This window comes from Bos mutus, chromosome 5 (assembly GCF_027580195.1).
Source record: "Bos mutus isolate GX-2022 chromosome 5, NWIPB_WYAK_1.1, whole genome shotgun sequence".
NCBI lineage: Eukaryota > Metazoa > Chordata > Mammalia > Artiodactyla > Bovidae > Bos > Bos mutus.
In genome coordinates this window covers 72,653,454-72,669,051 of record NC_091621.1, presented here as the reverse complement: position 1 = coordinate 72,669,051, position 15,598 = coordinate 72,653,454, and the positions used below count along the sequence as shown (strand labels likewise).

The 15,598-nt window shown below is 36.6% G+C and overlaps 1 protein-coding gene and 1 pseudogene across 1 annotated transcript; both read right to left on the bottom strand.

The window, feature by feature from the left end:
• Nucleotides 1-1,985: 1,985 nt before the first annotated feature.
• LOC102273107 (olfactory receptor 6C1) lies at nucleotides 1,986-2,924 on the bottom strand. The gene has a single exon (XM_005910707.2). The coding sequence runs from the start codon at nucleotides 2,922-2,924 to the stop codon at nucleotides 1,986-1,988; it is 939 nt and encodes a 312-aa protein (XP_005910769.1).
• A 10,290-nt stretch (nucleotides 2,925-13,214) lies between these two features.
• Nucleotides 13,215-14,683, bottom strand: LOC102272829 (olfactory receptor 6C3-like; annotated as a pseudogene).
• Between the last annotated feature and the right edge of the window lie 915 nt (nucleotides 14,684-15,598).

Genomic DNA, 15,598 nt, shown 5'->3' with positions numbered 1-15,598 from the left:
GTGAGTGATCACACCATCGTGATTATCTGGGTCATAAAGATCTTTTGTATACAGTTCTTTTGTGTATTCTTGCCATCTCTTCTTATTATCTTCTGTTTCTTTTAGATCCATACCATTTCTGTATTTTATTGTCCCCATCTTTGCAGGAAATGTTCCCTTGGTATCTTTAATTTTCTTGAAGAGATTTTCAGTCTTTCCCATTCTAGTGTTTTCCTCTACCTCTTTGCATTGATCACTGAGGGAGGTTTTCTTTTTGTTCTTTACTATTCTTTGTAACTCTGCATTCAAATGGGTATATCTTTCCTTTTTTCCTTCGCATTTTGTGTCTGTACTTTTCTCAGTTGTTTGTAAGGCCTCCTCAGACAACCATTTTGCCTTTTTGCATTTCTTTTTCTTGGAGATTGTCTTGATCACTGCCTGCTGTAGAATGTCATAAGTCTCTGTCCATAGTTCTTCAGTCATTCTGTCTATTAGATCTAATCCTTTGAATCTATTTGTCACTTTCACTGTATAATTGCAAGGGATTTGATTTAGGTCATATCTGAATGGTCTAGTGATTTTCCCTAATTTCTTTAATTTAAGTCTGAATTTGTCAATAAGGAGTTCATGATCTGAGTTACAGTCAGCTCCTGATCTTGTTTTTGCTGACTGTATAGAACTTCTTCATTTTTGGCTGCATAGAATATAATCAATCTGATTTCGGTATTGACCATCTTCTAACATCTATGTGTAGAGTCTTCTGTTGTGTTGTTGGAATAGGGTGTTTCTTATGACCAGTGTGTTTTCTTTGCAACTCTATTAGCCTTTGTCCTGCACTATTCTGTACTCTAAGGCCAAATTTGCCTATTACTCCAGGTATTTCGTGGAGTCCTCTATGATGAAAAGGACATCTTTTTGGATGTTAGTTCTAGAAGTTATGGAACTGTTCAACTTCAGCTTTTTCAGCATTACTGGTCAGGGCATAGACGTGAATTACTCTGATATTGAATGGCTTGCCTTGGAAATGAACAGAGATCATTCTGTCATTTTTGAGATTGCATCCAAGTACTGAATTTTGGACTCTTTTGCTGACTATCAGGGCTACTTCATTTCTTTTAAGGGATTCTTGTCCACAGTAGTAGATACAATGGTCATCTGAGTTAAATTCACCCATTCCAGTCCATTTTAGTTTGCTGATGCTAAAATGTTGATGTTCAATATGGAATCTAGAAAAATGGTACTGGTGAACCTATTTCCAGGGCAGCAATAGAGACATGACATAGAAAACAGACTTGTGAGCATAGTGGCAGTGTGGGTTGGGAGAAGGCAGGATGAATTGAGAGAATAGCATTGAAACTTATACATTACATATGTAAAATAGGTAGCAATGAGAGGTTGCTGTATAACACAGGGAACTTAACCCAGGGCTCTGTGACAATGCAGAGGGGCAGGCTGGGGTAGGAGGCAGAAGTGAAGTCAAGAAGGAGGAGACATATGGATACTTATGACTGAATCATGTTAATGCATGGAAGAAACCAAGACAACATTGTTAAACAATTATCCTCCAATTAAAAAAATTGAAAAAATAGTGCGTAAAATAATTTAATATTCCCTAAATTTCTAGAAAGAATATTTCTTGGTGAAATCAAAACACAGTTCTCTCTCATGTGCTGCTTCTCTGCCTCTTTCTGTCTGCTCTTAATTTTATAAGAAATATTGTGAAAACAAGGACTTAAAAAATGTTTCAAAAAGGGAAATTAAGCCAGTCCAAGGCTACAAAGTGGAATGATAAGCCCAAGGGAAGGGAAATACATGAGAGAATGATGGGAATTAGAATGGGAATAATGTATATACTATCTTTGGTAAGATGCTGGCAATAAAAGTATGAGCAGTGAAAAACACTTCTAGGGAAATTATGTGAAAATTAATAGATTTTGAAAAGCCCTGATTTTTATTTGATTGCTCTTTGTTATGCCTCTAATTTATAAAGCAGGACTTTTATTTTTTCATTTCCTTGAGAAAAGTAGAATCTTCCTGGCCATGTCCATGAAGGCTTGCTTGACTTGTAGATTCCTTAGGGTATAAATAAAGGGGTTCAGCATGGGGGCTACTGAGGTGTTTAGCACAGCCACTCCCTTGCTCAAAGACACCCTGTCCTTTGCTGATGGATTCATATACATGAAAATGCAGCTGCCGTAAGAGATGGAGATGACAATCATGTGGGAAGAACACGTGGAAAAGGCCTTTGTCCTCTGAGTGGTAGAAGGGATCCTCAAAATTGTTCTGATGATATACGTATAGGAAAGAATTATTAATGTCAAAGTGAACATTAGGGTAAACACAGCAGAGGAAAAGCCCATCATCTCTAGTAATTTAGTGTTTGAACATGAAAGGTGTAATAAGGGGAAATAATCACAAGTAAAATGATCGATAGCATTGGACTTACAGTAATCAAGCTGTATGAACAGCATGAGTGATGGGAATATAATTAAGAATGAAGCCAGCCAAGAAGCCAAGACAAGCAGGGCGCAGACTTTATGATTCATGATGGTCATGTAATGCAGCGGTTTGCAGATGGCAATGTAGCGGTCATAGGACATGGCAGCCAGAAGGTAAAACTCAGTGACTCCCAAGAGAATGAAAAAAAATAACTGAGCCATACAATCATTAAAAGGGATAGTTTTATCTCCTGTAATGATGGTGGTCAGGAACTTTGGTATAGTGACAGTTGTGAATGACACCTCTAATATAGAGAAACTCCTGAGGAAGAAATACATGGGGGTCTGGAGGTGGGCATCCAGCAGGGTCAGGATGATAATGGTCAGGTTCCCAGTGATGCTGAGCATGTAGGTGATGAGCAGAAAGACAAAGATCACAACCTGAACTTGTGGGTCATCTGACAGTCCCAGGAGGATAAACTCTCTTATTTCTGTGTAATTTCTCATTATCTTCTTTTCAATAACCTTCAGAGTAAAACACAAAGAAGCTCAAAGAAAAGGGAAGTATCCATGAATAGAACTGTAATTTATTTCTGGAAGGGCTATGCCATATTAATTTAACTTGGGAGAATTTATTTTTTAAGACTTTTTTTTTTACCATATGCTAGTGTGTGTATTTATCATAGAATATTTCTTTTGAAATCCCTATTTTATTTATCTGTATGAGGTTAAAAATATATAGTTTTCATTTTATCCTAATCATATAATCTAAGTAAGAGGAGTAGGAATTTTAACCTAGGCTTTTCTAAGTGTTTGAAATACTGGAATAGAAATGCTACTTGTTGACTCTATTAAATCTTTCCCTAAATGATTTCTTTCCCGTTGGGAAGCTCCTCGTCTTTTCTTCAAACACAGTAAAACTCTATTATTTCCTAATCTTTTATCTGATTTCTTGTATTAGTATTTGCTAATTAATATAGAAAATCCAAAAATGTCAGGAGAAAGATCGCTCAAATGGGACTGTCTCCCAAATGAACATCACTGGAGTTAAATCTTCAACAATATGAAAGACGTCTAAGTTCTCACTCTGACTCACATTCACTTTCCTAACTTCCAAGTCCTTATCTGAATCACATCTAATGGACTCATTGTTGTGACCTCCTCAAGCATTGGAGCAGGGGTTTCTGAAGTCTGCAATCTAATGCCTGATGATCTGATATGACGAGGATGAAATAATAATAGATATACAGTGCAAAATACACATAATGAGCTTGAGCCATCCTGTAACTACCCCCCACCCAGGTCCATGGAAAAATTGTCATCTACTAAATTGATCCCCTGGTCACAAAAAGTTAGGGAACTTCTGTAGAGTCCAGAGTACAGAGGAGGCAGAGTGGATTTTTCATAGACTGGATCTGTGTCATTGGCTAAGGAGACCAAATTGTATGAATATCTAATACCAAACATAAAGCAATACCTTCCAGAGAACATTTTTTCTTCAAAATTTCTCCCATCTAAATGTTATTATTATTCTCTATATGTGTGTGTATTCTGCTTTCTAGTCTATGTTGTATTTTTATATTTTCCTTTTTTATACATTCATGTTCACTTAGTTAAAGCTATACTCTGTCAGTATATTGGTATAATTCATTAAATAGCAATGAAAGCCTTCTATTTTGTCTTCCTGTTTAGCAATAATAATAATAACAATCCATTTACTTAAAAAAAAAAAAAGAATTCCCTCAATAAATTGATCCAGTTCTTTTCAATATCACTCATGCTGTGAATTCAAATTGAGTGGTAAAGTTAATTCCAGTATCAGGAGAGATCTTTATGCAATAGAATATTTAATTTAAAGATATAAGTTTTTTGATTTGTTGTATGTGCATGCTTAGTCACTCAGTTGTCCAGCTCTTTGCAAACCTATGGACTATATGCCATAGGTCAGGCTCTTATATTCATAGGATTCTCCAGGCAAGAATACTGGAGTTGGTAGCCATTCCCTTCTCCAGGGGATTTTTTGACTAAGGGATCGAACTAGGGTCTCCTGCATTGCATTTGAGCCACCAGGGAAGCCCTTTTTAGTATGTATGGCATCATTACTCAGTTTCATCTCTCAGTCTTGTCTGACTATTTGTGACCCCATGGACTGCAGCAGTCCAGGCTTTCCTGTCCATCACCAACTCCCAGAGTCCATCCAAACCTACGTCTATCAAGTCAGTGATGCCATCCAACCATATCATCCTTTGTTGTCCCCTTCTCCTCCTGCCTTCAATCTTTCCCAGCACCAGGGTTTTTTCCAATTTGCCAGTTCTTTGCATCAGGTGTCCAAATTATTGGAGCTTCAGTTTCAGCATCAGTCTTTCCAATTAATATTCAGGACTGATTTCATTTGCAATTGATTGGTTTGATCTCCTTGCAGTCCAAGGGACTCTCAGGAGTCTTTTCCAACGCCGCAGTTCAAAAGCATTAATTCTTCAGTGCTCAGCTTTCTTTATGGTCCAACTCTTATATCCACACCTGACTACTGGAAAGACTGTAACTTTGACTAGACTGACCTTTGTCAGCTAAGCAATGTCTCTTTTTTTTTTTTTTAATATACTGTCTAGTCTGCATCATAATATTGTGAAAGTTCTCAGTGTTTATCTGTCTTATAAGCATGAGCCCTCTTTTCACTCACTTTCCTGTATAGGAAAAATATAGCTACTGTCAATTCAGGGAAAATTCCAACTGAGATGAACAGTGGCCAATTCTACTGGGAAATCATGTGATGTTTAGGAGAAAATGAATATATTCTTTTGCTAATCCTCAAGGACCAGAGGAAAACAATGTTAAGAGCACTTACAAAAACAACAGGCTTTATGTTTTTTGTAAACAAATTCATGGCAACTCAAGTATTTTATAGATACTTTCTAAGGCAAATGTAAAAGTCCTTGTTCTCAATTAACAACAATTGTCTGTAATTAACAGCTGCCTATAATTCAGATCAGTAAACCATTTCTGGAATGTGAAGTGTCAGCCATTCCTGGGATGTTTTTGGTAAAGCAATGAAGAATATATCCAAGTCTATAAGACATCATTTTAAACTTTCCTTCCTTAAGACTTTTCCACATTTTCCCTGCTATTCCCTTAGAATTTAGGATAACAAGCTTCATATTCTTTTCTGTCCCTTTCTTTTTAAATTCTAATGTCTTAGATATTTCATTGTTGAATCAGGCTTGTGGTTCATTTAAAGTGAAAATTAACATATTCAATAAACTATTGCTTGCTGGAGGAAGCAGGGATAATTGAGATTGGCCCATACACACTATTGATCATTGCTCACTATTGCTCATCTCAGTTGCATCCAACTCTTTGTGGTCCTTTGGACTGTAGCCTGCCAGGCTCCTCTGTCCATGAAATTTTTTCAGGAAAGAAATACAGGAGTGGGTTGCCATTTCCTCCTCCAGGCAATCTTCCTGACCCAGGGATTGAATCTGTGTCTCCTGCATTGCAGGCAGATTCTTTACCCACTGAGCCATTGAGAAAACCACATGCTATTGTTGCGTAGAGTTCTTTGTGCTATATAGTATGCTTCATTAGTTATCTAGTTTATGCATAATTGATACCACTTATAACATAATATTGTAAAACAACTATATCCAATAAAAAGGAAAACAAAAAAGGCAAAAGCTTGACATTGCTTCGAGCAAGATAACGGAAATGGTTTTCAGGACACCTCTGTCATTCTTTAGTAGATTGTAAGGATGATTTCTTGCAAAAAGAGCACTAGCATTCCCCAAATTCTCCAATTTAAAAGAAGCAACAGTATTGATGTATCTATTAAAAACAGATTATTTTCCTTATTTTATGCAAATTGTGAGAAGTGGGTGGGACACTCCCTAAATTCCACAATATAATTGTAAACATAAATTAGCTTCCAGCATTCTCTATGTGTATTGTATTTTCTCTTCTTAACATTAAGATTTCTAGGAAATCACAAGTAATGCTGTGAATACATATATCCTCAAGGCAACTTACAGCTTCAGATTTACTGTGCAGTTTTCCAATTATCTCTCCTGTGCTTTCACTGGTTAATCATTTTTTTTGGTGTTAGGTTTATAAACTAGGCTATTGTGTCATAGAAGAGAACAGATCCTGGTGGCTCAGATGGTAAGAAATCTGCCCGCAATGCGGGAGATCTGGGATCAATCCTTGGGTCTAGAAGATCCCCTGGAGAAGGAAATGGCAATCCACGTCAATATTCTTGCTTGGAGAATTCCATGGACAGAGGAGCCTGGTGGGCTACAATCCATGGGGTCGCAAAGAGTTGGACAGGACTGAGGGACTTTCACTTCACTTCACTTCACTTGATATGTTGGAAAATAGTTTGGTTTTATAACAGCTCTATTTTTTTTTTAATGATTAATTCCTCTCCTGACTGTGTTTACCATGACATCAAATATTGTGGAAGACCTTCATCACAATTGCATGAAGGAAAAAAAAAAAAAAAAAAACAGAAACTGAGAAGAATAAATTAAGATTATTTTCAGATTATTAATCAGAGCTGTTTTTATTTCTCTCCTGATTGTTTCAGTTTGAAAACTATATATACACTTGAAGATAAAATTTAGCTTAAAAAGCAATATAAATACTTATGATAAAATGGCATCAGGAATTATCCTTACCCTTATCTGTCAGAGAGCAGACAGAATGATAACCACAATCACAGAAAATTAATCAAAGTGATCACATGGACCACAGCCTTGTCTAACTCAAAGAAACTATGAACCATGTCGAGTAGGGCCACCCAAGATGGACTGGTCACGTTGGAGAATTCTGACAAAATGTTGTCCACTGGAGAAGGGAATGGCAAACCACTTCAGAACTCTTGCCTTGAGAACCCCATGAACAGTATGAAAAGGCAAAAAGATAGGCCACTAAAAGGAACTCACCAGGTCAGTAGGGGCCCAATATGCTACTGGAGATCAGTGGAGAAATAACTCCAGAAAGAATGAGAGGAGCCAAAGCGAAAACAACACCCAATTGTGGATGTGACTGGTGATGGAAGTAAAGTCTGATGCTGTAAAGAACAATATTGCATAGGAACCTGGAATATTAGGTCCTTGAATCAAGGTAAATTAGAAGTGTTCAAACAGGAGATGGCAAGAATGAGTATCATTTTAGGAATCAGTGAACTAAAATGTATTGGAATGGGCAAATTTAATTCAGATGACCATTGTATCTACTATAGTGGGAAAGAATCCCTTAGAAAAAATGAAGTAGCCCTTATAGTCAACAAAGGATTCTAAAATGGAGTACTTGGGTGAAATCTCAAAAACAACAGAATGATCTCTGTTCTTTTCCAGAGAAACTATTCAATATCACAGTAATCCAAGCCTATGCCCCAATCACTAAAACAGAAGAATCTAAAGTTGAATAGTTCTGTGAAGACCTACAAGGCCTTCTAGAACGAATACCCCCAAAAGATGTCCTTTTCATCATAGGGGATTGGAATGGAAAAGTAGGAAGTCAAGAGATACCTAAACTAACAGGCGAGTTTAGACTTGGAGTACAAAATGAAGCAGGAAAAGGATAACAGAGTTTTGCCAAAAGAACGCAAGGGTCATAGCAAACACCCTCTTTCAACAAGACAAGAGAAGTTTCTACACATGGACATCACCAGATGGTCACTACTAAAATCAGATTGATTATACTCTTTGCAGCCAAAGATGGAGAAGCTCTATAGAGTCCACAAAAATAAGACTGGGAGCTGACTGTGGCTCAGGTCATGAACTCCTTATTGCCAAATTCAGACTTAAATTGAAGAAAGTGGGGGATATCACTAGACCATTCAGTTACAATCTAAATCAACTTCCTTACAATTATACAACAGAAGTGACATATAGATTCAAAGGATTAGATTTGATAGACAGAATGACTGAAGAACTATGGATGGAGGTTCATGATATTCTACAGGAGGCAGTGATCAAGACTATCTCCAAGAAAAAGAAATGCAAAAGGCAAAATGGTTGTCTGAGGAGGCATACAAATAGCTGAGAAAAGAAGAGAAGCAAAAGGCAAAGGAGATAAGGAAAGATATACCCATTTGAATGCAGAGTTTCAAAGAATGGCAGGGAGAGATAAGAAAACCTTCCTCAGTGATAAATCCAATAAGTTGAGGAAAACAATAGAATGGGAAAGACTAGAGCTATCTTCAAGAAAATTAGAGATACCAAAGGAACATTTCATGCAAAGATGGTCACAATAAAGGACAGAAATGGTATGGATCTAACAGAAGCAGAAGATATTAAGAAGAGCTGGCAAGAATACACAAAAGAACTATACAAAAAAAAATCTTAATGACCCAGATAACTACGATGGTGTGATCACTCACCTACAGCCAGATATCCTGGAGTCTGAAGTCAGGTTAGCCTCAGGAAACATCACTATGAACAAAGCTAGTGGAGGTGATGGAATTCCAGTTGAACACTTTCAAATTCTAAAAGATGACACTGTGAAAGTGCTGCACTCAATATGCCAGCAAATTTGGAAAACTCAGCAGTGGAAGGACTGGAAATGGTCAGTTTTCATTAAATCCCAAAGAAAGGCAATGCCAAAGAATGCTCAAACTACCACACAATTGCCCTCATCTCACGTGCTAGCAAAGTAACGCACAAAATCCTCCAAGTTAGGCTTCAACAGTACATGAACCATGAATTTCCAGATGTTCAAGGTGGATTTAGAGAAGGCAGAGGAACCAGAGATCAAATTGCCAACATCCGCTGGATCATTGAAAAAGCAAGAGAGTCCCAGAAAAACATCTACTTCTGCTTTATTGACTATGCCAAAGCTTTTGACTGTGTAGATCACAATAAAGTGTGGAAAATTCTTCAAGAGATGGGAATACCAGACCACCTTACCTGCCCCCTGAGAAATGCATGCAGTTCAAGTAGCAACAGTTAGAACCAGACATGGAAAAACAGACTGGTTCCAAACAGGAAAAGGAGTACATCAAGGCTGTACACTATCACTGCTTATTTAATTTATATGCAGATTGCATCATCCAAAATGCTGGGCTGGATGAAGCACAAACTGGAATCAGGATTGCCAGGAGAAATATCAATAACCTCAGATATGCAGATGACACCACCCTTATGGCAGAAAGCAAAGAAGAACTAACAAGCTTCTTTATGAAAGTGAAAGAGGAGAGTGAAAAAGCTGGCTTAAAACTCAACACTCAAAAGAGCAAAGATCAAGGCATCCAGTCCCATCACTTCATGGCAAATAGATGGGGAAACAATGCAAACAGTGACAGACTTTATTTTGGGGGGCTCAGAAATCACTGCAGATGGTGACTGCAACCATGAAATTAAAAGATGCTTACTCCTTGGAAGAAAAGCTATGACCATCCTAGATGGCATATTAAAAAGCAGAGACATTGTTTTCCCAACAAAGGTCTGTCTAGTCAAAGCTATGGTTTTTCATAGTTATATACAAATGTGAGAATTGGACTATAAAGAAAGCTGAGCACCGAAGAATTGATGCTTTTGAACCGTGATGTGGGGAAGACTGTTGAGTATCTTGGACTGCAAGGAGATCCAACCAGTCCATCCTAAATGAAATCAGTCCTGAATATTCATTGGAAGGACTGATACTGAAGCTGAAGCTCCAGTACTTTGGCCACCTCATATGAATAACTGACTCACTGGGAAGAATCCTGATGCTTTGAAAGATTGAAGATAGGAAGAGAAGGGGAAAACAGAATGAAATTGTTGGATGACATCACCAACTCAATGGACATTAGGTTGAGCAAGCTCCGTGAATTGGTGATGGACAGGAAGCGTAGCATGCTGTAGTCCATGGGGTCCCAAAGAATCGGACATGATTGAGCAACTGAACTGATCAGGAGTTAATTTATAATGTGTGAGATTATTGGGGCTTGCATTCCAAGGAAAATTTGTTAAAAATATAACCCTCCCTGAATTTTTGGTTTGGATTCTGTGCTTACTCCCTTCCCCCACTGTGAAAATTTGGACAATGCTTCACTGAGTTATTGTGAGGGCTTATTTAATTTACAAGTAAAATTAAATTATATACAATTTTTAAAGCTTTTACTCACATAAATATTGTTCTCTTCATTATTCCTAAAAATAAAATCAGTTATCACATTTGAGAAAGATGGTGTCACTATAAAACAATAGTAACTATTTATGAAGAACCTCATTTAAGGGACAATGCTGCAGTTGATGTACTTATCTCATTTACTTACTATAATAACACTATGTTAAGTTTGGAGAAACTGACACTAAGAGGTTAAATAATATGAACAAAATCATACAGCTAGTTAATGGTCAAATTAGAATTCTAAACTCTTTTTGTCTGAAACAGAAGCTTGTGTTACTTTGCAAACCTTTATTTAGTAAGGAAGACCAAACTCAGAGAATAATTTTCTGAAAACTAATGAAAAAATATATTCCTATGACAATCAGGAAATATAAACATGCTCATTTTTCATAATCCTTGACATACATCAGAAAGAAATGGCAACTCAATTATTCATTTGAACCTGATAAAAAGCTGAGCTAAAAACTAATAAATCAGTGCTTAGAAAAGATTCATTGCCTTTTACTCCACAATCTTACCTCTCCTTGTCATACAATGCATCACATCACCCAGTTGAAATTACAAATAATATATTGGAAACTGTTTCAGTTTTCGTTTAAGCAATGCAGCACTTCTGAGAGTTATTCTTTCTCAATACATTTGAAATTATTTTATTTATATAGTTACTATAGAAAATATTTGAATGCATTTTCCATTTAACCATGAGAGCGAAAATAGTGAAGGAAAGCATATATGGAGTTAATGTGGTCCTTTATGGACATGATTTCAATGTGGAATTTAACCTGCATGAGACAAATGTTGCTTTATCCACTACATATGCCCAAGGCTCATTGGAAATACTCCAGTGAATCAAATGTACCAACCAGGGCGAAGAGGAAAATACACTGAGGATTATAAACATGTTATCAACATTTGTACCACTACTGAAACAGAAAACTTGCCAGACAATGTCCATAGGGATAGAAAAACATGAGAAATAGGCCAGAGGCATATGCAATATTTTGCATAGTATCTATGTGAAGATATCTAAATGTGCAAAAGTTATGGAAGTGGTTTCCTGAATTTCCTAAGTCAGTATTTCTCTGAAAAGCATTGTTTTGCTAGCTGGCTAAAATACTAAGATGAATGAATCTCATATGTAAACATTACAACTTCCTTTCTTTTTTTTTTTCAACTTACTTTCTTATATAATAAAATGTCTCCATAAAGTAGCTCCCAAATCTATTAAGTATAAAATGAATTATTCAAAACATGAAATTGAGAACAATAAAATAAGAATGATCTAGAAGATAGTGCTAAGTGAATTCCCATAAAGCAACATGAAAAACTTTGAAAAAATGTTCATTAAAATTGTCAGTCTTTTCCAAGAATCTTCTTAGATTATTTTATTTTATTTTATTTTTTAACTTTACAATGTTGTATTGGTTTTGCCATATATCAACACGAATCCGCCACAGGTATACACGTGTTCTGGGACAGGTTGTTGAGAAGGATCTATTATCCAAGTGTCCTTTTTTATCCAATTATTAAACTGGGTCCCAGGAATTAAAGGAAGCATAAAATCTAGGAATTTTACAAGATTTTATAATTCAGATTCCTTTTAATCTCATATTAGAAGTGACAAAAATAATCTATTGACTGAATCACTATTATTCATTCCACAAATATTTTTTGCAGACCTGCTATCTTTAGATACTATACAAAAACAGGGACACAATGGAATCAAAGTAGAAATGTTTCCCACCTTCACTCAGTTTACCGAGGAATCTCCAAACACAAATCTGAGGAGACACATCCTTAGAAAAGATCTGAGAGGCTCCCAGAAACTCTAGACGGACCGAATGATTATGGTTTCCCGTAAACAAATCCATCCTCAGGGAGAACTGACTGTTTTGTCAAATGTGTAGATAACAACCAATTTACAAGGGACATGAAGAAAGAGAAAATAACAATCAAATAAAATTAATTTCGAAAAGTAGACCCTAAAAATTGGAGGTTTGTGAACACTTCACCAGGAATGAAAAACAATTGTCATAAATATGATCACTAAGTTCAGGAAAGTGGTAGTGATTTAGTTTTATTGCATTTACTCTGAATTATTTGAATATAAATATTTTTCAAAAGTGATAGAGAATATATGAATTCTATGACTAGCACATAATATGGTAAACATTTACCTTGAAAATAGCTACTGAACTTTACAAAATAAAAAGCTCTACATTTAAAGTACATTTTATCTCTTTGGACTTTTATCTCTTTAGTGCCTTATCATTGTTAATATATAAATTCTTAAACCATTGGAAATTGTCAATGTTCAGCCTGAAAATACACTGGAAATTACACACTCATTTTGAAACTCTACATTTGAAGTACGATGCAGCATTATAGGATCCTTTCAGGAACTGATTAACAGAATTAAAACTATTCACATTGTGCTATATCTTAAAGAAATGTTTCATTTCCAGAAAATTCTGCATAAGAAATAACATTTTCTATAATTTTAAATGCCAATAACAATTCAGTGGAGAAACTTGGGCATTGAAGTGAAAGAAACCTTGGGAAATTATTATATTAACTATTATGTGGCCTGTTAAAAGACTATAAACAGCAAGCATAGCTATACAGATATTTAGGAATTTCAGGACTTAATCTAATTTCTATTTAAAGTGGCCTTCATTTTTTACCAAAATCTCACTTATTGGCAGGAAACATTGCTTTATAGACCATGTCTTTGAAGGCTTGTTTCACTTGCTGGTTTCTTAGGGTGTAGATGAAGGGGTTCAGCATGGGGGCCACAGAGGTATTGAGAATAGCTACTCCATTTGTCAACGATGCCTTTTCTTTGGCTGAGGGATTAGCATACATGAATATACAGCTTCCATAGGAGATGGAAATGACAATCACGTGAAAGGAACAAGTAGAGAAGGCCTTTTTTCTCTGACTAGCAGATGAAATTCTCTAAAGTCCTAATAATGTGGTAGCATTTATACTTCTACAAGTAACAGAGCTTCAACTTGCACACAGACTTCAGGAGGATATCTTGTGTCTTTATAGACCTGGCGCCTCTTTTTAAAATAGTCCTTTGCCTGGGTGGGCTGTTTATCTGCTTGAGCACCGAAGTTTCTTTTTCTAGATTTGGTAAAGGAATTATGAACAACAGCATTAATTCTCCTGTAATAAATTGAAAGGAATTGGACCCTAATAGTACTCTTGCCTGGAAAATCCCATGGACGGAGGAGCCTCATAGGCTGCAGTCCATGGGGTCGCTACGAGTTGGACACAACTGAACAACTTCACTTTTACTTTTCACTTTCGTGCATTGGAGAAGGAAATGGCAACCCACTCCTCTGTTCTTGTCTGGAGAATCCCAGGGACGGGGGAGACTGGTGGGCTGCCGTCTCTGGGGTCACACAGAGTTGGACACGACTGAAGTGACACAGCAGCAGCAGCAGCAGCAGCAGGACAAAATCACTAATGCCAAGGTGAATAGCAAACTAACAAAAACAAAGTAAAAATCCCATTACCTCTAGAAGTCATGTATCTGAACAAGACAATTGCAGAAGGGGGAAACAGTCACACACAAAATGATCAATGTGAACAAGACAATTGTAAAAGGGGAAAACAGTCACACAAAAAGTGATCAAAAAGTTATTACTATGCTTCTATTGGAAGCACAGTAATCCAGATGGAGGAAAAGCATAAGGCATTGGAAGATGGTCAGAAACCTGCCCAACCAAGCACAGAGCACAAGCCCGCTGCAGAATTTCCTGCTCACAGTGGTTGTGTAATGCATGGACTTGCAGATGGCAACGTAGTGGTCATAGGACATGGAGGTTAGAATGTGAAATTCAGTCACCCCCATGAAAATAGAGAAAAATAGTTAGGCTGCACAATTGTAAGAAATAGTCTTGTCCCTAGTAATGATTGCCCCCATAAATCTGGGGATACACACAGTAGTAAAGGAGATTTCTAAGAAAGAGAAGTTTAGGAGGAAGAAATACACTGGTCTCTGGAGATGGGAGTCCACTCAGGTTAGGGTGATAATAGGTTTCCAGTAACAATACATATGTGATAAATAAAAAAAGGAAAATCACAATCTGAAGGTCAGGATCATCAGAAAGGCATAGGAGGACAAACTCTGTTATCACTGTGTGGTTCATTTATCTGTCTCTTTTTCTCCTTTTTCCTTCTTATAAATATATTTAGGTGCAAAGTGTATTAAAGGGAAAAGATGAAAAATTTAATTCATTGTGATCAATATCATTAACATGAATACAATTCTAAAACATTCTCTATATTCATGCCAATGTTATTTTCTTTTGATTATTTTCTTTGCATTGTACCTTAAAACATTTGAGTCCTGCTTTATTTTCTAGCACTCATTCTAAATCGAGCAGGAGATGTTAGGTAATTTTCACACAATAAGTTGTATTATTCAGTGACTACATTAAACCAATTCTTGGCTTTGTCCAATTTATTCAAATAATTGCATTTTTAAAGAAATAATCGTATAAATACATTTTTCTGTGATGTATTTGTTAGAGGATATCATAACTTGAAAGTGTTTCCTAGATGGCTCAGTGGTAAAGAATCCACCTGCCAAGCAGGACACATGGGTTCAATTTCTAGGTCGAGAAGATCCTCTGGAAAAAGAAATGGCAAACCACTCCAGTATTTTTGCCTGGAAAATCATGGACAGAGGAACCTGGCGGGCAACAGTCCATGCTTGCAAAGAGTGGACATAACTGAAGTGACTTAGAACACATAGTGCTTTGTCTCATTTTAATTTGCATTTCACTGATGACTTTATGGGGACTGGAATGCAAAAGTAGGAAGTCAAGAAACACCTGGAGTAACAGGCAAATTTGGCCTTGGAATATGGAATAGGCAGGGCAAAGACTAATAGAGTTTTGCCAAGAAAATGCACTGGTCATAGCAAACGCCCTCTTCCAACAACACAAGAGAAGACGCTATACATGGACATCACCAGATGGTCAACACCGAAATCAGATTGATTATATTCTTTGCAGCCAAAGATGGAGAAGCTCTATACAGTCAGCAAAAACAAGACCAGA